This window comes from Choloepus didactylus, chromosome 5 (assembly GCF_015220235.1).
Source record: "Choloepus didactylus isolate mChoDid1 chromosome 5, mChoDid1.pri, whole genome shotgun sequence".
In the NCBI taxonomy this organism is placed as follows: domain Eukaryota; kingdom Metazoa; phylum Chordata; class Mammalia; order Pilosa; family Megalonychidae; genus Choloepus; species Choloepus didactylus.
The window spans coordinates 98,148,611-98,175,115 of NC_051311.1; the positions used below are offsets into that span (position 1 = coordinate 98,148,611).

At 36.8% G+C, this 26,505-nt stretch overlaps 1 protein-coding gene across 13 annotated transcripts in view; it reads right to left on the reverse strand.

Moving 5' to 3' along the window:
- Positions 1 to 26,505, reverse strand: part of CACNA2D1 (calcium voltage-gated channel auxiliary subunit alpha2delta 1) — a 526,916-nt gene that overhangs the window by 428,573 nt on the left and 71,838 nt on the right. For all 13 annotated transcript variants that reach the window (XR_005217008.1, XR_005217009.1, XR_005217010.1 and 10 more), the window contains exon 2: positions 1,224 to 1,305. Coding sequence is in view for 10 of the 13 variants with exons in the window: in XM_037836528.1 (XP_037692456.1) it covers positions 1,224 to 1,305 (82 nt within the window). In the remaining 3 variants the exon portion in view is untranslated. The remainder of the gene's footprint in view (positions 1 to 1,223; positions 1,306 to 26,505) is intronic.

Here is a 26,505-nt window from a genome sequence, read left to right on the forward strand (position 1 = left end):
GCAGGCTGCACAGTGCCTGGGACATAATATACGCTCTGTGAATACTGAGTAGAATTAAAATCTGATCATTGTTGTTCACTAGGAACACTTTAATTTCCAGATATATTCCTTACTTCATGGAGATTTAGATGTGTCCAATGTTCAATACATACTATGAAGTATAGATTACCAAAAAAATTGTTAATGTTGATGAATGAATAAACTCCTGGTTTGAAACCTACAATTATTTTATAAAATGACACTGGAATAATTTTTTAATTATTTTCTTAATAAGGTTTCTTTATAAATTTATATACATCCATAACGTAATCATACATTCTAGTTGCTGCCAGAGAGGAATAATCATACATATTTATATGACAAATATTAATCCATCATACATACAACCACTTTTCTAGTATTTTACTTTATTGACTGATCACATTTTTGTAAATAAAAAGCCTCACTGCATCACTAAGAACATAAGATGAGAGTACTTTCAAATTGTTACATCACTTACACTGAAATGAGAGTAGAGACTCTAAAGAAATGACATTTAATTTGTAAAAAATCTTACAACCTATACATGTAAATGCTCTTACCCAAGTAAAATAATCTCTTTAGATGCTATACAAGTATTTATATATTGCTGTCAATTTGAGAAATCATTTTAGAGCTACTTGCATAGCCAGTTTATAAATACTAAGAAATCATCTTTTATAACGACATTTTTTCTTCCACCAAAACTTTACCCATCTCATTGATGCACTCCAGTCTCCACACATGGCTATAAATAGTTTTCAACTATTTTTAAAAACACAACCTACTCTCAGAGAAAGAATGAAGATGTTTCCCCACTGAAGATAATCAAAAGAATTCATCTGAAGACTTGAAATCATCACTAAATGAGAGATTTAAAAATTTATCCCTAAGAATGGAAATACTGCAGCATTACGTACATGATATCCCAATCTGAGATTCAGAGGAGGTTACATATCACATGGAATCATCTATGTGAGGCCTGTATATAACCCACAAAACGTTGTGAGAAAGTTTCACTAATTGTTAGGAATGGCATTTCCTGATCAAAATAACTAGCAATACCTGGGGTCTTTTCAAGAACTTTACAACCAGACCCACATGAGAAATATTATCCGATTTGTAATATAGAAACAGTTTCCTTGAAGTTAGATTTACATTCCAATTAAACAAAAGGTTAACAAGTATTTTTAGATTTTACTCACATCAACCAGCTGATTGACTCCACTTGCTGTTTTTGCCAGCGTGACAAGGTCTTCTTGCATCTTATCCACCCACGACTTGATACTGCAGGAAGCAGAAAAGAGAATGTTCGATCAGATTTTTGGCAAATAAAGGCCACAGGCACTAATACATACTGACATTTGATAGTCCATGCTGTAGATAAATTATTAAATGGTCTTTTAAATTTTTCTTCTTTGTCCAAGCTCCCAGCATGTCCACCTTCCCATCCCACCTCCAAATTACAGAAGCACTGAATCTATGGTGTACAACTTCTTAGGATGCTGAAATATCCCCAAATCAAAAACAGAAAAATGCCTTTGATGGCTTGTCAAATATGCAGATAAAAGTGTGCTTAATTTTTATTAAAATTCCACAAAGATTCAGTTACTGAATAGAACACTCTAAACTATAAACTTTATACTTCAGCTTTCAAGTCCACTGGATATAATAATAAAGAGTGCAGTAACTGTATAATACACACAAAATGCAAGAAAAAATGAGAATTTTTAAAATTACTCCTGTTGTGGATAGAATTGTGTTCCCCAAAAAGATATGCTGAAGTCCTAATTCCCAGTACTTCAGAAGGTGAACTTATTTGGAAATATGGCTGTTAGAGATGGAATTAAGCAAGTTAAAATGAGGCCATGCTATAGTAGGGTGGGCCCTTAATCCTGGTGTCTTTGTAGCAAGAGGAAATCTGGACAGAGGAAGATAGATGGGATAATGTCATGTCACAACTGAGGCAGAGAATGTAATGAATTGCCAGCAAGTCACTGTCAGAAGCCAGGAGAAAGGCACAGGACAGTTTTTCCCCTACAGGTTTAAGAGGAAACATAGCCCTGCAGACATCTCCATTTCAGACTTCCAGCCTCCAGAACTGTGAGACAATACATTTCTGTTGTTTTAAGCCATCCATTTTGGGGTCCTTTGTTTCAGCAGCCCTAGGAAACTAACACATTCATAATTCCACTACCCATGGATAACCACTCTTAATATTTTGGTGTATTTCCTTCTATTCCTTTAGTTTTCTTTCACATAGTTGAAAGTATATTATATAAAATTCAAATATCTTTTTTCCTCTTGTCATATGTTTCCATACCACTACAAATATTTTATAAACATTTTATTTTTAATGATCCTTTGCTATTCCATTATCTCTACATCCCATGATACACTTGACCATCCTCCTGTTTTAATAGGCATTTAGGACATGATCTGCTTTTAACCACTACCAAGTTATGCTGCAACAAGGATCTTGGGGGATAAAGCTTAAAAATGTTATATATCCTTAGTAAGACTTCTAGATTTGGAATTACTGGATCAAACCTAAATTTTATTAAAATTATGGTTTGGAGCATTAAAATTATGGTTGAAGAATTTTAATTCAAATCTGTTTTTTATACAATAAAAACGGATGAATGCAACAGACATCTTAAAATATGAGTTGTGGATATCAGTACATTTTTTAAAAACCTAAATCAATGCACTATCTTTCTTTAACTGACATCAGAGACATTACCAAACACCATACAATTTTCACCATTCAAATCAATATAATCTAATTTGCATTTCCTTCATATATTTCATTTATTCATCCTCATGTTGTAGATCTAAAGTGGGTGTTTTTTTAAGGAAACACTAGTGAGTGTGGTAAGAAGGAGATGATTATATTTGGATTTGAACTTCTGTATATATGCTTATGATATGTGTGTCTCAGTTTCTCTGAGCTGCTATTGCAAATACCACAAACTGGTTTTGGCTGAAACAGGAGTTTATTGGCTCATGGTGACTGCGGAGCCTAGAAGGCTTGCTTCCTCTGGGTTTGGCAGCATTCTGGTGCTGGCATGCCACAGTCCTTGAGATTCCTTGGCTTGCATCTCTGCATGTCACACGGCAATGTCCTCTCCTCTCTTTCCTGCTTTCCTGCTGACTTCTTGCTTTTGGCACCTCCCGGTGGCTTCCTCTGAGTCTGGCTTCCAGGTTTCTTTCTCTTTAAAAAGACCTCCAGTGATCTGTACTAACACCCAACCTCATTCAGTTGGGCCACACCTTAATTTAAAATAGTATCTTCAAAGGATCCTATGTACAAAATGGGTTGACATCCATAAGATGTGGATTAAGATTAAGAACATGTCTAAATGCAGATATTTAACTTGATCTTCCACAATGTGTATCTATCTGTTGCTTAGTTACCCTACTTCCTTAGAATTTTATTCGTACTAAATGTTTTCCCTCCTTAAGTAGACCACCACCAAGAGTGTTATAGTAAAGTGCTGGCTGACAAAGGAAAATGCTTGGATCATAGAGAGTTAACTGTGTATGTCTTTCTTTTATTAGACAAAGAAGAATTATAGTAGAATATCAAGGTCACCAGATTCACATAAACTTAAATGTAACATTAAAAATCTGAACATACAAAATTATAACTTGGAAAAGAGATTTAAATAACACACAGGGGATCATATAAAAAATAATGAACTAATAAACTGAAGAGGAAGGGAAGAAAAAAGAAAAGAAAAGAAAAGAATGAAATGCCTTACAGGAAAACACAGAGATCTGATTTACATGTGAAAAAACTAGATATTAAATAAAATACATAAAAATTAGGGATACTTTCATGCAAGTGATAATAAGGAAGAATATTTATTGAAATGATGTATGAATATGATAGAAAAAGGTAAATGAATATTAAGAAACAAAATAAAGAGTATAAATGAAGACTTTATGATCTGGAAAAGTCTAGAAGAGAAAAATTTATAGAACCATTATAATGAGCTATACACATGTCATTCTAATATTATAAAGTTGTCTCTGTTTTTGAGTCAGTGCATACATTTGAAAAAATATAAATCCTAACTAATAGCTTTATTACCACTATTAGATAAATATAATTTTGCTCCATTTTTACCTTAAGAACAATAAATTACAGTAGGGTACAGACAGGAAAAAAGACCATTGACAACATATTCTAATTTGGATCAAACTATCTCATTTCTTCAAGCAGTTACTAAAGAAGTCCTAGAACCAGAGAAAATGAATCAGCTCTTCTCAAATATAATTCCCAACAGTGATAAATAATAAAAGTGTTTTATGTCCCTTCACCTGGGAAACTGAGCGATAAATAATAGATATGTACAGAAATGAATTTAACTCATACCTGAATTCTGATTTGTGCTAAACTGATCCAAAGTTGTGCATTCTAGCTTGACACTTCAGTTCACTGTCACTACCAAGGAACTTATTTTGGTGAACCTATTTGGGCTGCAAAGCAATTCAGGACCCATCTAGTCTTGTCCGTCCTACTGACAAGCTGTCAAGAACACTTTATAGGAGCAAGTATTATTTCTCTTAGATACGAGGTGTTATCCGGTTATCCTAAAACTCATAGGTACTCTGCCTCTAAAACCTGGAATTAGAAGGTGAGAGTGGTGAGGAAATAAGCAAAGATCCCATTCATCACAAAAGTGAAAAATTATACAAGGCAAAACACTCATATATGCAAATACTTTTTCAAACTTCTTTCTTGTTAAATTGTGAAGCCGATATGTATAATCACTAAGCACTATTTTGACTGTGACTTAAGAAGGTACTATAAAATTTGGGGGAAAGTTATAAGAGATACAATCTTTTAACATAAAAATAATCTAATACAGTACTAAACGAAGAAAAATTTGTTGTTGGCTACGTTTTAATCCATTCAAACATATGTTGAACTTTTTAATACATTCAAGATACTAAATACTGGAAATGCAGAAATAAAAGATGCAGAACTTAAAATCTTATAGGGATTGGGTTGGATCTGTCAGGGAGAGGGGTAGAGGAAAACAAGAATATAGTAGGATACATTTTCAGAACCAGCAGAGTCTTCTTGGGTGGTAGGGAGGAAGGCATGCATGTGGAGGACACTTTCTGGAGTGGTAGTTACTTGAAGAGAGATTTGAGACACAAGTAGAATTTGACAAAATTGACAAGGAGGAAATTAACAAGGAAGGCAGAGGAATGGTATATGGTGAGGCAGGAAGAGCAGGAAAGATGTTTGGGCAGATAGATGGGTCAGATCATGTAGTGTCTTAAATAACACTCTACAGCATTTAGATTATATTCTCACAATTATGAGTAGATATGGGAATATCTGAAGGCAATTACAAGATGAAGTAATGTACAAACATGCTAAAATATTTTCTGTGGCAGTTTAGAGGAAGGTGTCTTAGAAGGAAGAATAGAAAATGTGAAGGGAGGGGTTACTTAAGAGTTGATTGCATTGATCCAGGCAAGAAATGAGGAGGACCCAAACTGTCAGTGCTCCTCAGAGTGGAGAGGGAAAGGAGAGTAGGTCAAGTAGAGGTGACTGTCTCAAGAGAAATTTTGAGGTACAGTAACAGTATTTCATGTCTTATTGGATAAAGAAAGTGACTAAGAGAAAGGATTTGCACGTGATTCCAGGAGTTTCTCAGTTAGAAAGGGCATTCTGATATAGAAACTACAGGAGGAAGTTTAGAGGGATGTTGATAAGTTCATTTATATTGGTTCAATTAGAGATACTGTTGGGAGATTCAAGTGTAGATATCCAGTAATCAATTGGATATACCTGGGTTTGGAGCTCTCAGAAGGGAAGTTTCCATAGAATTTAAAGATTTGATAGTTCCATGTATATAAAGGACATAGATAAGTCAAGATATTATTATTCCCAAACGAGAGTGTATAAAGGGAGGAAAGAAATGAATGGTGGTTAGAACTCTGGAAAATAATATTTAAAGACTGGGTAAAGGAATCCAAGTAATGGCAAAAGAAAAAAGAATTCAAGAGCAAGTGGTACCACAAAAGCCAAAGAAAGGAAAAGCTTCCAGAGTGAGAATAGTCATCAAATAAGAGAAATTTATCCACCTTACCTATGAGGGAAAAGAGAGAAACTGTGTGTTTTATGCTTTTCTATACATTTTCATAATCAGATGGATATACTTTATTCTCATTTATCACTCAATCTTCAAGAGTCCACTAAAGTGCCTTCCATATAGTTGGCACATCAGTATTTACTGAATAAATGGAAAAATTAATTAAATAAGCAATTGCATTATTGTTTTCTTAAAAGTAAAACTGACATCTTTATTTAATTAATGCATATAGAATAAGCTATAGCTGGCAATTACCCAAGAACTATATGAAATGGTGTTTTCGGGGTCTCCAGTAACCAGTCACACATCGGACGCAAGTTTGGAATTGGAGGAAAAGCTGAGATCACAGCGAACATTGTAAGTTCCCTGGACCAGGGGTCTGGTGCCCCTCCCCACCCAGATCTCACAGACTGTCTTGCTGCTAGCTCCCTGAAAAGGGGAAAAAAAAAAACAAACCAAAAAACAGCAATCTGCTGAGGGCAAGAAGGGGGGCTCAACCCAGCCTCAACTGCAGAATTAACAAATTAATTAACTAATTTTGGGAGCTGGGGTGCTAAAGAAGGGCTGGGCTCCGAGAAGTGGGGGCACGTAAAAGTGGGCACCCATTCCCAGACTCCAAAAAAGCCATTTTTTTCCCCTACATTTTGTCCTTTCTGGCTTCTCACTGATCCCTTATCTTTTCACATTTCAATAGCCCCCGGCAGGGGTGGAACTGAAGCTGTAATTATCAGACAATAGCCCAAAGCATATCTTTAAATGCTCTTTTCTGACACTGACAAAACTTCCAGGCTGGGGAAAGACTTTTAAAAGGGACTCTTTTTTTTTTTTCTTTTTTCTTTTTCTTGTTTTTCTTTTCTACTTTTTTTTTTTTTATCTAAAAGTAATACATGTGGTTATTTTCTATCGGAAAGCCCAGGTTGAGGGACTAGGCTGGGCTTGAAGGGGAGACAGAGTCCCCACAGTGTCTTTGAGTTCCATATTCACTACTGAAGGTCTCCACCCCTGTCTTTAATTGGCAACTCAGGCTGACCAAGGAATCTACCTGGAGATGCCCCAAAGAGGGAGAGGGGAGAAGGGAATAGTGCCCCTGAGAGACAACTGGAGTTCTGAGGATTGGGAGTGGAGGGAGGTCCAGCTCAACTGGCAGTCCTCCTTCTGGGAATTCAGACCCCAGGGGCTGGAATTCAGATTCCGGCTTCAGTCAGCCACAGCCCCGACAGGATCAGAGTCACCAGGAAAACTAAAGTCTCCATACCTCCTTACACTGGTGGGGGAACTGTGGGCTGGCAAGTGCCACCTGCTGGACAGGAGAGGAAAAGCACCAATTCTAAAGGCCTCAGGAGGGTCTCATTCTCAGGAAAACTCCATACCCTCCCAATGAGACCTGGGCCTCACTAAACTGGGAAAATCTGACTAGGGTCAACCATATCTGAGGAGACCCACTCACAAAAAGGTTACATAGAGGCAGAGCAAGAAACAGACAAAACAAGAGGGGAAAAATTCTGATCAACTAAATAGAACCTAAGTTAGAGGTCTAGAATAAGTTGAACTGAATAACAGAGGCCAGAGAACAAAGCCAACCAACAAGAAAACCACTAAGTAAAATATAGAAAACAAGCTCCAAAATAAACTAATCAAGAAAATCAGATGCCTAGACAACTTAAGATAACAAGCCATACCAGGAAACACGAAAACATGGACCAGCCAAAGGAACAAACTAATAGCTCAGCTGAGACACAGGAGTGGAGGCAACTAATGCTAAATAAATTTGATGAAATGAAGGAAGATATAGCAAAAGAGCTGAAGGATATAAAGAAGACACTGGCTGACCATAAAGAAGAATTCATAAACTTAAAAAAACAAATGGCAGAACTCATGGGAATGAAGGCCACAATGGAGGAGATGAAAAACACAATGGAGGGACACAACAGTAGATTTGAACAGGCAGAAGAAAGGACCAGTGAACTGGAAGACAGGTCATTCGAATTCATACACACAAAAGAACAGATGGTGAAAAAAATGGTAAAATATGAGCAGGGTCTTAGGGAGCTGAGTGACAACATGAAGCACACAAATATACGTGTTATGGGTATCCCAGAAAGAGAAGAGAGGGGAAAAGGGGCAGAAAGAGTAATAGAAGACATATTCACTGAAAATTTCCCAACTCTTATAAAAGACAGAAAATTAGAGATTCAAGAAGTACAATGTACCCCAAATAGAATAGATCCCAATAGATCCACTCCAAGACACTTACTGGTCATATTGTCCAATGTCAAAGACAAAGAGAGGATTCTGAAAGCAGCAAGAGAAAAGCAATCCATCACATACAAGGGAAGGTTAATAAGACTATGTACAGATTTCTCCGCAGAAACCATGGAGGCAAGAAGTCAGTGGCATGATATATTTAAGATACTGAAAGAGAAAAACTGCCAACCAAGAATTCTATATCCAGCAAAACTTTCCTTCAAAAATGAGGGAGACATTAAAACATTTTCAGACAAACAGACACTGAGAGAGTTTGTGAATAAGAGACCAGCACTACAAGAAATACTAAAGGGAGTGCTACAGGCTGATAGGAAAAGACAGGAGAGAGAGAGTTGGAGAAGAGTGCAGAAATGAAGATTATCAGGAAAGGTAAAAGGAGAGAGAGGGAAAAATAAGAGATGACATATAAATTCCAAAAAACAAAATGGTAGTAGAAAGTACTGCCCTTACAGTAATAACACTAAACATAAATGGATTAAACTCCCCAATAAAAAGATACAGACTGGCAGAATGGATTAAAAAACAGGACCCATCTATATGCTGTCTACAAGAAACTCACTTTAGACAAAAGGACAAAAATAGTATAAGCTATATACTGAATTCCCTCTTCTCCCCATATTCCACATCAGGAAAAAACTAACTGCTGGACCACTTTTCAAACAGTACCCACTTTTCAAAAAGTAACAGGTCTTCAAAATGCAGACTTAATATTTCAAAGGAATTATTAAATCCCTAGAATGCATGCCTTGCAATTTCAAATCTTTTAAGTGGATATTGCATGTCACAGAGAAAGAATAAAGTCTTGTAATTCATCCTTATCCCTATTTTAACTTATCAGAGTCAACCAGCAGTGTATGTTCCCAATTGTTTAATGATTTCCACAGATTCTGTGTAATTTGGAGCATTCACCAACAGATCTCTAAAAACCAAAGCAAATATTTTATTGAATAATTGGAACAATTTCTTATTTTCTCTACTTTATTATATAGAAATAGCCCAAATTCTAAAAGCAAACTAGTATAAAATGTCAAGTTCTTGCTAACTTTAAGAAAAAAGAACTTACCATTCCATGATTATTGCTCGTTCTGAGGTTGGATTTGCCTGTATTATGTCTTCAAAAGAGTAGTGTGTAGTTCAGAGTTAAATCTTATTTTCAGAAAAAAAAAAAAGTAATCTATTTCATTCTGCCTGCAGTTGAGGAACATCAAATTCAGTTCAGCACAAATAACACAGCTAAATCTATCCTAGAGAGCAACAGTTGACACAGTGTCAAATCTGCATGGCTATCTACTTAATTGTTTCAAATGCTAAAGAGAGAATTTTCGTCTTTACTGGCTGGAATAGTGGAGCCAAAGGGATAGCTAGAAATTGTCATAGCTAGAATAGGTCCTACTCAAGACTAACTGTCCTTCCTATATTTGATGTGGCTAAATCCTCCAGTAAAGAGAATATGTGTGACCCTACTGCTGTTGGCAAGGAGGGCATATTAAAACAGACATCTTTCTTCCATACCCTTCCTGAATTAGCCCACCTGCAATTATGACAGAGACCAGAGCAGAAAAGGAATGGGAGCTACACCTAAGAATAAGGGGAAGGGAAGAGGGCTTATTGCTAAAAGGGATTTAGAGGAAAGATAGGGGAGTGAGAAGGTAAGTCTCCTATCTTTGGAGCCCTGTCCTAAGGCAATTCTCTGCCTTTGCCACTATTTTTAAGAGATATTCTTATTTTTAACCAAGCGAGTAAGAGAAATAGAGATCCCCTGTGGATGTGGGAAAAAAATAAAAGGACCAAAAGATCTAACAAACTGATCATTTCAACTATATATAAATAGCTTATTCATAATTTTTAAGTAATAAGATCACAGATTTCAAAAATCAAGTGCTCTATTTGCTTTAAATATCCTACCAATTCTAAGCTGTTCCTATTTTTGTTATATAATAAACCACCCACAGTGTTCCTGTAGCTGGGTAAAAATAAAATAAGTAAGCCAAAGATTTAGACACTAGGACATGCTTTTTTGCTAAACATACATCTCTTATAACACAGATAATTATATAAAGAAATGCAATTTTTTAAAATATAAAAATGCAACTTTTTAAAGTATAAAAGGAGTGCTTGGTATCCACATTAGATCTTATGATGGTTTGTGAGATGGGTGTTATGCCAGGAATGCTAGTTCCTGAAATTATTCTCAATTTAAATCATTTCAATAACACTGCTGCTCTGTTTTTAGAAAGCTGTTTCAACTTGCGAAATGCTCTATTATTCCTTCCCCCCATCCCCCTCCCCGTACAGGAATAATCCTGTAAGAAATGCAGAAAGGGATGCAAACAAGCTAATCTGAGAGCAGAAAAAAGGTTTCATCACTAAAATCTGATTCTTAAACTGTTCATTTATCACTGCCTTCATTTTCTACTGGCTTTTTGCTCACTTGTGTTTGTGTGTGCATGTGTGTGTATGTGCGGGCAGTTAAACATATTCACCCTCATAGTTCTCAAAGGCCAATGATTCTTCATGAGATCCACTTTTTACACTATCTTGGACTGATTTCTGTTTGATCTAAACATTCCTTTATTGTCTCTTTATTCAATTAATATTTTCTGCCTCAGCTACAGCAATTTACTTCCAGCTTCCAAGACAACAAATGAGCAATACACGTTAGGGCTGATATTAAAGCAGTGCCATGGATTAGCTAGAGGGAGGAGAGTTCTCATACGTGAGATTTGCTCCCCGGTGGCCTTGAAAGCTTTGTTTTTTATCCTTCCACATCCTAGCTAGTTATGACCTCCAGCAAGTTTTTATGTAGCCTGGTGCCAACCAAGGCATCCCACATGGCCGTACAATCTGCTTCTGGTGTTTCTATGAACCAAATGAGCTGAATTTCAAATTGCTCATTACAAAATCTCCATTCATTCTACTGAATATCTTCTCTCCCATTGTTTACCTATTTTTTTCAACCATTGCAAATTGTTCACAAAATTTATTTTAGCCTAATTCAAGCATATAAACATTATTTAATGTCACAATAAAAAGTTCCTCATTTCCTCTCTTCTCTGAATTATTAGCTGAGCATTCATCATATTTCCATACTACAAAATACTCAAATACTTATTATTTTTGGATTCCGACATAAATGGCCAACCCACTTTCCCACAGAAATCAGTTATCTCCTACAATCAAGCTCACAAGCATGTCAGTTTTGTCACATTCTTTATCTTTTCTACTTGCCTGAAATTACCTCTCTAAGCCTCTTCAGCTTTCAAAAATCATCTAGGTCCCTCTTCTTCTGGGCAAACTGAGTCCTCAAATTCTCATATATCTTTTTCTCTAAGTTTCTGAGATATGTATGATCTGTCCTACAAAGCATTACACATATTTATATACTGTCTTGTGTGAATCTTATACCCCCAGCAATATTTAATTTTCTTGAGTGGACAAGACATAGCTTATAGTTCTGAGAATTCTGAGAGTATCTAACACAGTTCTGAACACACAGCAGATGCTCAATAAACCACAGGTAACAACTATTAAGTACTTTTGTGCCAAAAAGTATTCTAAAGGTATTTACGTGAACAAACTCTTTAATTCTCACAAGAGTCTACTGAGATAGACACTATTATCAGTTCAACTGTACAGATGAGGAACCTGAGGCATAGAGAGGTTAAGTCACTTGCCCAAGGTCACAGAGTTAGTAAGTGGCCACAGTGAGCTGTTTGGCCTCAGAAGCCAATTCAATATATTGCCTTAAAGAATGCTGATTGGTGCAGTGACCTGAAACATGCCTGGGTATAGTCATCAATTCTCCTCTCATCTTAATTTACAAATGCTTCCTGTTTTCGATTTTATAGAATGTCACAGCCTTGAGTTCTAAGTCTGCTTCACTGACGTAAAGAGAGAAAATGACATTTACAGATGTCTTAATTTTACATGCAAATAGAAAATTTAGTTATACTTAGAAAATAAGGATTTAAATATTTGAGAAAACCCAGGTTTTTTTCTGCCTTAAAAAAAAAAAACATGAAATGTGCACATAATTAATTGCTAAAATTTGTTCTCAACTTCAATTTTTAAGTGTTCATCAAGATTATCAAATTAAACAAACACCATTAATTTTACTCACAACCATAAATTTTACTCCTTTCATTAATACAACATGACAACCTCGGTATTATGCATCTAGATACACAGCAATTGAACTGTATTTTATTCATGACGTATGTAGATTTGACATAAGAGCAGGTTAGATGCAGAGTCAGCCTTGATGTGTTTCTCAAAATAAAATATTCTAAAAGAAACACTAAATCCTTCAAATATGAGTAGAAAATGTGACTTGAAGCTTTCTGTTTAGCTAACCTTCACTGTTTTCATAATACAAGTTCAGATATGCAGACATATAAATGTCTGAATACAAAAGCCAGGGCCCAAATTGATTCCTGTGGCACTTCTTTTAAATATAGCCATTCTGTATTTGTCTAACAGTTGTTTTGGGGCTGAGTTTAATAATCAAAAAAGCAGTCAAAGCAAATCTATTAACCTTTAAGTTAGAAAGACAATAACTTCTGCTGAAGACCATCAGAAGACAAGCATTGCAAGTTTAGCCCACCACCACCGCTTCTATCCCTTTAGCATTAAGAACCGGATTCTAGAAAAATAAGAATGAAGCCTTCAAATATGAAATGCAAAATATCTTTCCAGTTCAGAAAATATATTGCAATTTAATTCTCTTTAATCATTTGTCCCCATGGATACATGGTTCTCTTTGACCCTCATTGCCCGGGCATGCTGAGTACCCCACACAAAAGATTTCTTTTGGGGTAGGAATTATAGCCAGCTCTGTTCCCTGACCTGCTCAATAAAAAAATTTTAAAATGTAAAAATAAAAATTGAACTACTTTTTATCAAATTGTTTTTAACCTGTATCTAATGCATGATTGCTCTGTAAACCCACTTCTCTCACAGAGAAAAAAACTGAAAAGAAACTAAAACACTTTTTTATCAAATTGTTTATAACCCAGAGAAATTAACAATGAAAACTGCATTTTAAAATGAATGCATCAAATAGCAAAAAAACTTACAATTTTTGGAAATATCAAATAACCCTTTTCAATGATTATGAAACACTGGTGAAAAGTTTCTATACAGTAACACAGGAAAAAGAAATTATTTAAAATTTCTCAGTCATAATTTCAAAAGAAAAATTTGTAATCTTTCTATTTTCCAATTAGAAAATAGAATATTTCCAATATTTACTAATATTTAAATAACATTTTAAAATTATGACATTTTATGCTTTGTATGTGCAAAAGTAGGCCCAAAAGGCAATTAAATAGAAAATATATATATACTAGGGAAAAAATGGCAGCACTCTAGGTAGCTAAATCCAATTGAAGCTTTTGTGCTATGTACTCAATAAATTTTTAAAATGCTATGAGGCACGATTCATGTATATACATTAACACAGAAGGTATTTTTTAAATCTGATCTAAAACATCATTTTTCTACTTAAAATAAATCTTTAATCAGATGACTCACTATTACAAAAAAAACAAAGAAACAACCAAAATTAATTTAAAAATCACAATAAAGTATTAGGTATATTTCCCCTTATCATGAAGCAAAAGAGAAAATGATTACTGGAATTTAAATTATTGATATAAAATATGAAATAAACACTTTAAGACACAATGGTTGGTCTTCTAACAGAAAGTCTCATTTGTGTTGATATTTACATATCCCACATTTGAAATATTATTCTTCCATTACATTGAAGCAAAGCCTTAGAAACTGGATCACATTCAGTCATTGTAGATCCACGTAGAAAGTACTTAAAAAGCCCTAGTGAAAAGAGGAGGATACTTTAGCTTGAGGTCCCTGTTGTAAGACGGCATCAGCTTTATGAAATATGAAAGAATCATGAAGCAAACAGTAACATGAATTAAACATCATCATTACAAATGAATTGTTGCAGGCTTTTTTTTTCCATTATTAGTCATTCTAATGCTTGCATCCATTTAGAGCACATCCCAATGTGGATTTCAATAAGCAATTTTAAAATGGACCACCTTGCATTGCAACGAAAGTCTAAAGATTTCTAAAGCTAGATCTATGAATCATGCGTGACTCAGCAGCCTCCCACAGGCCTGACAATCCATATATTCTCTCATAAAATGTTCCTACTGTAGAAAAGAGGTTTAATGGACTCCCTTATCACTATTGACAAAATACAAAAGCACGAGTGCATTTAATCCATTAGAATTCGCACTACCTGTTTTAGGTCACCAGTAGTAACAGAAAAAATAAAAGTCCATCGCTGCATACTTCTTATCTGCAGAAACATCCTTTCAGCTATCTATGGTGTTATTTTTTCCAAAGCTCTGGACCATCTTCTCGGATATCTTGATCACATTAGGGTAACAGTAGCCTCATAGACATTTGCACCCCTATTAAACATCTTGCAACTGAATCTTTAGCTGAGGTTATTTCTCCAATTAATTCAAGTAATAAACACTATTTTATGATACAGAAACTGCAGGATAAAGAAAAAATTGTAGTCTTCTAGTCAATATAGAATGGAGGTCTCCCTTTCATAATATCCATGAAAAATTATCATGCCAAGTCTCCCCAATACCTCCTTTGAGAAGCATTCATTACCTTACTAGCAATCTTTTCATTTTGGGACAAAATTGTTCGAAAACTCTTCTGGGTGTGAAAGAAATTATGGTATATTTATATTATGAATTGTTAAGCAACCATTTACCTACTTTTTATACATTTTTATATTGTTTAATTTTTACAATGAGTATTATCACTTTATAATTTACAAATAAAGTCATAAAAACTTCAGAAAAAAAGGTCAGGTGTCTGCAGAAGACCAATTTCTAATAGCCAGCAAAAGAACATATATAAAATATTATATATTTTGTAATGTATGCAGCTGACATAGTCAGATATAGCCATCTGACTCCCATATTTTTGTGTGGCTTTCCTTAGATTCAACCAGGATGAAAGGAGTGAATAAAAACATAGGTGAAAATTTATATCTTCACCCTGCTATTAAAAGCAACAATCAGCAAGTAAGGTCAGAATAGATGATAATGATTTTAAAAAGTCCTATGTCAGTTTAATAAAAAAACGGTATTTCCTGACCAAGTGGGAGTCAGGCAGTCACATAGCTACCAAGTTCTTCCATCTAGGGTTGAGGTTTAGAGGTAGCTTGGGTCTGGCTTTCCAGCCGGTTTCTTCAGCTTAGGGCTCTAAAGAGGATCCAACTGTTGATCCAAAAGCAAAAGTTGGAGACAAGAACCAAACAAAGCCCACAGGAATAATCACCCAAAGAGGCTGAGCAGAAAGAATGCCGGGCTCACGATAACAACAACTACAGGCAAGGAGATAGGAAACATCAAAGATGGAGCGAGCAACTTCAGGACTGTGGATCAAAGTAGTAGCCCAGAGAATTTCCTGAAGTGCTGCAACTTATTCATAAAGACCAATTTATAGTCTCTGCGTTCTTGCCCACTGATGGATATAAAAGGAGCTGCTAAAAGTTCTGATAGGTGAAGAGAGATGTTGATAACGTTTTCTTTCAAGATCTCCACTCTCTGTATATAAAGTCTTGTGCTGAGATCCCAAAGCGCATCGAGCCAATGACACTAAAATAGGAAATTAATTTGATTTTCCTATTTCTTTAAGTAAACTGAAGTTAAGAAGTAAATAATACACCTACCTTCATGTTCATGCTGGGCTCAAATTAGAACCTTTGAGTTCCAATCAGGTTCTTCTTGCTAGATTTTTCAGAAAACCCAAGGAAATCACTTTGGATAAATTCAAGAACATGGTATATACTTTCCATCTAAAGAAATCATCTCTGCCAGGACAGTGGTAAAGTCGTTCTAACTCCCCACCCCCTACCCCAGCAGATGTCGTTCTGTATATTCACCCTTCTGGTCTGACAGAATGAGAAGTCTGTGGAATGAGTGGACAGACAATTCAATAAATGGAAGCATCTCCACTGTGCCCATCACAATGACTTTCCTCTTCATTCCAGACGCCCAGGGGAGTGCAGAGAGCTAAGAGGCCCAGGGGAAATAACATGTTCCTGATTAACCAATTCTCCCTGAACTTATAACACAGCCACCTGCTAGTAAATAAGACTAAAGGAAGGAAAATAAAACTGAAAGAATTGAAAGAGATTCAAAGGACCCAAAGGAAAAGAAAGAAATCAGGGGGAGAAAATGAAGAAAAGGGGCAATGTGGAAGTGGAGGAGAGGGGAGGAGAGTCAAAAAAGAATGGTGATTAGAAACAAATGTACACTTGGAAAATGAATATGGAGTTTCCTTTAAAAAGATGAAAATTTACTTTGCACATTTTGAAAAACTGGACTTAGCACCAAAATTTTAAACAATGAACTATTTAATATTGTTTAAATAACCACTGCAATTTATAAAATATGAGATTAACTGTCCTACAGACTAAAATGACAAAGCCTTTAACACAGTTATGCTGGAATGTATGGCTGCTTTGGTCTATTTTTAAAGGAACTGTGAAGAGCAATTCTCCTTGAAGATACTTTTATTCGTAAAAAAGCACTTTTCGTTTACATTCAATTTAATGTTAGGAAAAGAAATGTTTATTGATCTTTATTGCTCAAGAATATATCTTTTCAGTGTAGACAAGGATCTGAATAGTATTGATTTCTGCAATGTAGATCAATGACAAATCAATAAATGAATGGTGATTTTTTCATAGCAGTCATGAGGTTGGCTCTATGCAGAGCTGTGGAGTTCATGTTTGTGCATCTCTACATTTTATTTTTTTTTTTTTTTAATTATAAGTAACTTTAATAATTTCTTATTTCTTTTTTTTTTTAATCATCATTTTATTGAGATATATTCACATACCACGCAGTCATACAAAACAAATTGTACTTTCGATTGTTTACAGTACCATTACATAGTTGTACTTTCATCACCTAAATCAATCCCTGACACCTTCATTAGCACACACACAAAAATAACAAGAATAATAATTAGAGTGAAAAAGAGCAATTGAAGTAAAAAAGAACACTGGGTACCTTTGTCTGTTTGTTTGCTTCCCCTACTTTTCTACACATCCATCCATAAACTAGACAAAGTGGAGTTTGGTCCTTATGGCATTCCCAATCCCACTGTCACCCCTCATAAGCTACATTTTTATACAACTGTCTTCGAGATTCATGGGTTCTGGGTTGTAGTTTAATAGTTTCAGGTATCCACCACCAGCTACCCCAATTCTTTAGAACCTAAAAAAGGTTGTCTAAAGTGTGCGTAAGAGTGCCCACCAGAGTGATCTCTCGGCTCGTTTTGGAATCTCTCTGCCACTGAAGCTTATTTCATTTCCTTTCACATCCCCCTTTTGGTCAAGAAGATGTTCTCCATCCCACGATGCCGGGTCTACATTCCTCCCCGGGAGTCATATTCCACGTTGCCAGGGAGATTCACTTCCCTGGGTGTCTGATCCCACGTAGGGGGGAGGGCAGTGATTTCACCTTTCAAGTTGGCTTAGCCAGAGAGAGAGGGCCACATCTGAGCAACAAAGAGGCATTCAGGAGGAGACTCTTAGGCACAAATACAGGGAGGCCTAGCCTCTCCTTGGCAGCAACCATCTTCCCAAGGGTAAAATTTATGGTAGAGGGCTCAACCCATCAAACCACCAGTCCCCTATGTCTGTGGTCATGTTAGCAACCATGAAGGTGGGGTAGGCAAATACCCCTACATTCTCCACAGGCTCCTCAAGGGGGCACTACATCCTTTTTTTTTTTTTTATCCTTGTTTGTCTTTTTTTTTTTTTTTTTTTTTTTTTACTTTCCCTTCTTTTTTAAATCAACTGTATGAAAAAAAAAGTTAAAAAGAAAACAAACATACAATAAAAGAACATTTCAAAGAGACCATAGCAAGGGAGTAAGAAAAAGACAACTAACCTAAGATAACTGCTTAACTTCCAACATGTTCCTACTTTACCCCAAGAAAGTTACATAATATAGCAACATTTCAGTGAACTTGTTCCTACTACATCCATCAGAAATTAACAGACCATAGTCATTTCTGGGCATCCCCAGAACGTTAAATAGCTTATCTGTTCTTCTTGGATTATTGTTCCCCCTTCCTTAATTGCTCTCTACTGCTAGTTCCCCTACATTCTACATTATAAACCATTTGTTTTACATTTTTCAAAGTTCACATTAGTGGTAGCATATAATATTTCTCTTTTTGTGCCTGGCTTATTTCGCTCAGCATTATGTCTTCAAGGTTCATCCATGTTGTCATATGTTTCACCAGATCGTTCCTTCTTACTGCCGCGTAGTATTCCATCGTGTGTATATACCACATTTTATTTATCCACTCATCTGTTGAAGGACATTTGGGTTGTTTCCATCTCTTGGCAATTGTGAATAATGCTGCTATGAACATTGGCGTGCAGATATCTGTTCGTGTCACTGCTTTCCGATCTTCCGGGTATATACCGAGAAGTGCAATCGCTGGATCGAATGGTAGCTCTATATCTAGTTTTCTAAGGAACTGCCAGACTGACTTCCAGAGTGGCTGAACCATTATACAGTCCCACCAACAATGAATAAGAGTTCCAATTTCTCCACATCCCCTCCAGCATTTGTAGTTTCCTGTTTGTTTAATGGCAGCCATTCTAACCGGTGTTAAATGGTATCTCATTGTGGTCTTAATTTGCATCTCTCTAATAGCTAGTGAAGCTGAACATTTTTTCATGTGTTTCTTGGCCATTTGTATTTCCTCTTCAGAGAACTGTCTTTTCATATCTTTTGCCCATTTTATAAGTGGGCTGTCTGTACTATTGTTATTGAGTTGTAGGATTTCTTTGTATATGCAAGATATCAGTCTTTTGTCAGATACATGGTTTCCAAAAAATTTTTCCCATTGAGTTGGCTGCCTCTTTACCTTTTTGAGAAATTCCTTTGAGGTGCAGAAACTTCTAAGCTTGAGGAGTTCCCATTTATCTATTTTCTCTTTTGTTGCTTGTGCTTTGGGTGTAAAGTCTAGGAAGTGGCCTCCTAATACAAGGTCTTGAAGATGTTTTCCTACATTATCGTCTAGGAGTTTTATGGTACTTTCTTTTATATTGAGATCTTTGGTCCATTTTGAGTTAATTTTTGTGTAGGGGGTGAGGTAGGGGTCCTCTTTCATTCTTTTGGATATGGATATCCAACTCTCCCAGCCCCATTTGTTGAAAAGACCATTATGGCTCAGTTCGGTGACTTTGGGGGCCTTATCAAAGATCAGTCGGCCATAGATCTGAGGGTCTATCTCTGAATTCTCAATTCGATTCCATTGATCTATATGTCTATCTTTGTGCCAGTACCATGCTGTTTTGGCAACTGTGGCTTTATAATAAGCTTCAAAGTCAGGGAGTGTAAGTCCTCCCACTTCGTTTTTCTTTTTTAGAGTGTCTTTAGCAATTCGAGGCATCTTCCCTTTCCAAATAAATTTGATAACTAGCTTTTCCAAGTCTGCAAAGTAGGTTGTTGGAATTTTGATTGGGATTGCATTGAATCTGTAGATGAGTTTGGGTAGAATTGACATCTTAATGACATTTAGCCTTCCTATCCATGAACATGGAATATTTTTCCATCTTTTAAGGTCCCCTTCTATTTCTTTTAGTAGAGTTATGTAGTTTTCTTTGTATAGGTCTTTTACATCTTTGGTTAAGTTTATTCCTAGGTACTTGATTTTTTTAGTTGCTATTGAAAATGGTATCTTTTTCTTGAGTGTCTCTTCAGTTTGTTCATTTCTAGCATATAGAAACATTACTGACTTATGTGCATTAATCTTCTATCCTGCTACTTTGCTAAATTTGTTTATTAGCTCTAGTAGGTGTATCGTCGATTTCTCAGGGTTTTCTAGATATAAGATCATATCATCTGCAAACAATGACAGTTTTACTTCTTCTTTTCCAATTTGGATGCCTTTTATTTCTTTGTCTTGCCGGATTGCCCTGGCTAGCACTTCCAGCACAATGTTGAATAACAGTGGTGACAGCGGGCATCCTTGTCTTGTTCCTGATCTTAGAGGGAAGGCTTTCAGTCTCTCACCATTGAGTACTATGCTGGCTGTGGGTTTTTCATATATGCTCTTTATCATGTTGAGGAAGTTTCCTTCAATTCCTACCTTTTGAAGTGTTTTTATCAAAAAGGGATGTTGGATTTTGTCAAATGCTTTTTCAGCATCTATTGAGATGATCAACTGATTTTTCCCTTTCGAGTTTTTAATGTGTTGTAATACATTGATTGTTTTTCTTATGTTGAACCATCCTTGCATGCCTGGAATGAACCCCACTTGGTCATGGTGTATGATTTTTTTAATGTGTCTTTGGATTCGATTTGCAAGTATTTTGTTGAGGATTTTTGCATCTATATTCATTAGGGAGATTGGCCGGTAGTTTTCCTTTTTTGTAGCATCTTTGCCTGGTTTTGGTATTAGATTGATGTTAGCTTCATAAAATGAGTTAGGTAGTGTTCCATTTTTTTCAATGTTTTGAAAGAGTTTGAGTAAGATTGGTGTCAGTTCTTTCTGGAAAGTTTGGTAGAATTCCCCTGTGAAGCCATCTGGCCCTGGGCATTTATTTGTGGGAAGATTTTTGATGACTGATTGGATCTCTCTGCTTGTGATGGGTTGGTTGAGGTCTTCTATTTCTTCTCTGGTCAGTCTAGGTTGTTCATATGTTTCCAGGAAATTGTCCATTTCTTCTACGTTATCCAGTTTGTTGCCATACAGTTGTTCATAATATCCTCTTATAATTTTTTTAATTTCTTCAGGATCTGCAGTTATGTTACCTTTTTCATTCATTATTTTGTTTATATGGGTCTTCTCTCTTTTTGATTTTGTCAGTCTAGCTAGGGGCTTGTCAATCTTGTTGATCTTCTCAAAGAACCAACTTTTGGTGATATTTATCCTTTCTATTGTTTTTTTGTTCTCTATGTCATTTATTTCTGCTTTAATCCTTGTTATTTCTTTTCTTCTACTTGGTTTAGGATTGGTTTGCTGTTCATTTTCTAGCTTCTTCAGTTGATCCATTAGTTCTTTGATTTTGGCTCTTTCTTCCTTTTTAATATATGCGTTTAGTGCTATAAATTTCCCCCTTAGCACTGCTTTTGCTGCATCCCATAGGTTTTGGTATGTTGTGTTGTCATTTTCATTCGTCTCTATATATTTAGCAATTTCTCTTGCTATTTCTTCTTTAACCCACTGATTGTTTAGGAGTGTGTTGTTTAACCTCCAGGTATTTGTGAATTTTCTAAGTCTCTGATGGTTATTGACTTCTAATTGTATTCCATTGTGGTCAGAGAATGTGCTTTGAATAATTTCAATCTTTTTAAATTTATTGAGGCTTGTTTTATGTCCCAGCATATGATCTATTCTGGAGAAAGTTCCGTGAGCACTAGAAAAGTATGTGTATCCTGGTGATTTGGGATGTAATGTCCTGTAGATGTCTGTTAAATCTAATTCATTTATCAGATTGTTTAGGTTTTCAATTTCCTTATTGGTCTTCTGTCTGGTTGATCTATCTATAGGAGAGAGTGATGTGTTGAAGTCTCCCACAATTATTGTGGAAACATCAATTGCTTCCTTTAGTTTTGCCAGTGTTTCTCTCATGTATTTTGTGGCACCTTGATTGGGTGCATAGACATTTACGATTGTTATTTCTTCTTGTTGAATTGCCCCTTTTATTAGTATGTAGTGGCCTTCTTTGTCTCTCAAAACATCCCTGCATTTGAAGTCTATTTTATCTGAGATTAATATTGCTACACCTGCTTTCTTTTGGCTGTAGCTTGCATGAAATATTTTTTTCCATCCTTTCACTTTCAGTTTCTTTGTGTCCCTGTGTCTAAGATGAGTCTCTTGTATGCAACATATTGATGGTTCATTTTTTTTGATCCATTCTGCGAATCTATATCTTTTAATTGGGGAGTTTAATCCATTTACATTCAACGTTAAAACCGTGAAGGCATTTCTTGAATCGGCCATCTTATCCTTTGGATTATGTTTGCCATATTTTTCCCTCTCTCTATTAATATCCTTTATTGTACCCATACCGAATCTCTTTAGTACTGAACCTTTCTCCAGGTCTCTCTGTCCTGTCTTTGTTTCTCTGTCTGTAGGGCTCCCTTTAGTATCTCCAGTAGGGCAGGTCTCTTGTTAGCAAATTCTCTCAGCATTTCTTTGTCTGTGAAAAATTTAAGCTCTCCCTCAAATTTGAAGGAGAGCTTTGCTGGATAAAGTATTCTTGGCTGGAAATTCCTCTCACTCAGAATTTTAAATATATCGTGCCACTGCCTTCTTGCCTCCATGGTGGCTGCTGAGTAGTCACTACTTAGTCTTATGCTGTTTCCTTTGTATGTGGTGAATTGCTTTTCTCTTGCTGCTTTCAGAACTTGCTCCTTCTCTTCTATGTTTGACAGTGTGATCAGTATATGTCTCGGAGTGGGTTTTTTTGGATTTATTCTATTTGGAGTTCGCTGAGCATTTATGATTTGTGTATTTATGTTGTTTAGAAGATTTGGGAAGTTTTCCCCAACAATTTCTTTGAATACTCTTCCTAGACCTTTACCCTTTTCTTCCCCTTCTGGGACACCAATGAGTCTTATATTTGGACGTTTCATATTATCTATCATATCCCTGAGGTCCATTTCGAGTTTTTCAATTTTTTTCCCCATTCTTTCTTTTATGCTTTCATTTTCCATTCTGTCATCTTCCAGGTCACTGATTCGTTGTTCAACTTCCTCTAGTCTTGTACTATGAGTGTCCAGAATCTTTTTAATTTGGTCAACAGTTTCTTTAATTTCCATAAGATCATCCATTTTTTTATTTAGTCTTGCAATGTCTTCTTTATGCTCTTCTAGGGTCTTCTTGATTTCCTTCATATCCCGTACTAGGGTCTCATTGTTCATCTTTAGTTCTTTGAGTAGCTGCTCTAGGTGGTGTGTCTCTTCTGGTCTTTTGATTTGGGTGCTTGGGCTTGGGTTATCCATATCGTCTGGTTTTTTCATATGCTTTATAATTTTCTGTTGTTTTTGGCCTCGTGGCATTTGCTGAACTTGATAGGGTTCTTTTAGGGTTTGTAGACCAGTTGAAGTCCTTATCTCTAATTTATCAGGTCTACAGCTTCGTGGAGTACACTTTCTCTAACTAACCAGCAGGTGGCGTCCACGAGCCACCTGTTCTCCACAAGCCAGATCTCCCCTGCTTAGCCTTTTTGGTGAGTGGGGGAGTGAGTCTTGTGGGGCCCAATTGGTGTACCAAGCTTGCGTGTGTAGTTGGTGTTGCCTGCCCTGTATGTGGGGCGTGTTTCTGGGCAGTCGGGGAGGGGGGGTGGCCCTAACAATCAAATCTCCCTGATGATCCTAGAGTTTTAAAGCTGCTGCAATAGTCTAATCCTTCAGTTCAGTCCTGCCACAGTTTGTCTCTGCCACTGACCCACAAGTCTTTGGTATTGGCGTATGGCTCCTGAGACTTGCAAGTGGGCCCCTCTTCCAGGCTGTGCACCCCGGGTCCTCTGTTGAGGGATGACTGTGCTATGTCACAGGTGAGTGCCGTCCCCCCAGGGCAGTTCTGGGCTGCTGGGCTGTGTTGGGAGGCTCCCAGTCTGCTCAAATGATGGCTGAATGGGGCTCTGTTAATTCACACTGCTCCCCCTTCCCAGCTCTGGGACATTCAGCTGAGGTTGCAGGGAAGGCTAATGTCCACGCCCTGTTTTGTGGTGTGTGCCTGTTATTTGAAGCACTTCCGTCACACTGGGTTGTCTGGGGCAGCTCTGGGCTATGGGGCTGGCGATGGGCAGGAGTGTTTCCTGTCCACCAGGATGGTGGCTGTGAGCGGACACCCCCCTTTTCTTGGGAAGTTGTGTTGTTTAGTGAATTTTCTCAGCCACTGGATTATTGCCTTTTGTCTCAGAGCTCTCTTAGTTCTGCTCTTGACTTGACGTGCCCAAATTTCAATTCTTTGAAGCTTTCTGTATTGAGCTTCTTAGAGTAATTGTTTTAGAAAAAGCAAAAAGTATTTAAAAAAAAAAAAAAAAAAAACGGCCCTCCTCAGAGATCTAATGGGTTATTGAAATGCTAATAGACAAAGCAACCAGGGCCATTAAGGAAAGGTGCTCAGGGCAGAGAGATCAGCTTTGCTTCGGGATTTGCATATGCGCCTCAAGGCCTGATCTCCGCCCTTCCCCTTTCTGTGTTCACCAGAACTCGAAAAATCCTCTGCTTTTATTTTGGAGTTTTTCGTGTTGTTTTTTTTCTATGTCTGTCTCCTCTCTGCTGGGCTGGCTGCTCTCAGAGTCTCTGGTGTCTGGTCTCAGTCTATCTATGGTTGGAGTTTGAATCAGTAGAATGAGTTTCCGATAAGAGCAGCCACTGCAATTCTCCCTTCTCCTTCCCGGAGCTGACAGCCCCTCCTCCCCCGGGACTGAGCCTGGCAGGGAGGGGCGCGGGTCCCCTGGCCGCAAAAACTTACAGATTTCGCTGATCTCAGCAGTTCCACGTTTTCATGAGTGTTGTATGAAGTATGCCCAAAGACAGATTGCTCTGTGGTGTCCAGTCCACGCAGTTCCTGGCTTTTTACCTACTTTCCTGGAGGAGTAACTAAAACATACAGCTCACCAGTCTGCCATCTTGCCCCGCCCCCCGCATCTCTACATTTTAGCTACACACATATTTGAAAATTTCCATGTAAAACACAATTTTACTACTTCATTGCTTTAAATACTATAGTAACATGGCATTTGCTACTTCTAAATCATAGGGAGACGTCTTTCACACTCCCTGAGGAATTCTATGTGGCTAATAAGGAGTCATTTAAAGGAGTGCTTAGGTTACATGGCTTGATTTGCATTACCCTACAACTTATTTTTTCTTGAACATAATGGATGAAAGACAAGAGAGTAAGCTACTACAGGGTAGAGGTCCTGATTGCTCTCTATAATCTGACTTGAAGCTTCTTTACTCCCTAATATCTGAACCAGTGAATTAGGAACCCTAGCTCTCAGACCCTCAAAAGGGAAAATAAACTCAGAAGACAAATAACTCCTTAGCCAACCCTACTCCTAGACCTCTGCACAGATATGCAGGCCTGTACATATCACAAAAATTTTTTGGAGACCGAGAGGCAATTTACATAAAAAATTAGCCACTCTATTGAAGAGTTTGACACCTTCATTAAATAGCATGTTCCTAATAGTGACTGCTGTTTCCTTCCATGCTTTCACTCTTTGCCTTTTCATTTGTTCTCATTCCGTTTGGCCCCCAGTTTCAACATCATCACCCAGAGAGGCATTCTGACCACATTAGCTAAAGTAATCTGTCCTGACTTCTATCCTCCACATTGGGCTCCTACTGTTTCTTCAGAACATTCACACACCTTGTAATTATTTTGTTTATTTACTTGTTTTTAGTCTGTTTCCTCCAGTGTGGCAGACCCCAAAAGAAGGTCTTTTTAACCTGGCATCCAAAGCACTTAGCTTTGCACTGGAATAAAACAATTCAATAAAGTAGTAATTGAATAACTAAAAATAGTATTCTTTTGAGGGAAGCAAAGAGAGTAGTCAAACTGGGAGGTATTAGCATTCACACACAAGGCAAGCTAGACAAGGATTCAATTGGAATAGCATAGTCTTAACTCCAGTAACTTCTTTTTCATAATTAATGGAATGACAGAGAATGGATAAATGTAACCTTGACTATCACACTGACAATAAATTTTCTACTAAACTCATATGCAAAGAAATTAATATTTCAAATGTCTGAATTTTCTTACGTGTCCTTAAAATTATTTCAGATCATTCTGGAGTGAGAAAAATAAAAGGACCATTGTTTCCCTACAGCAAAAAAGAAAATCCAACAGGGATAAAGCCATTGCATCAGCAACTTCAGTGTGTAATCACAGAGTAATGATTTGGGTACACTGTCCACTTACACAAGCTGTGATCCAGTGACCCACTTACAGGAAGTGTTGCACACCACTGTCAATTCGCTCAGCTCCCTATGGCTTTGTCAGCACCTACTTTGATTATGGGAATGCTCCTTGTCATCTGCAGAAACTTCAACCC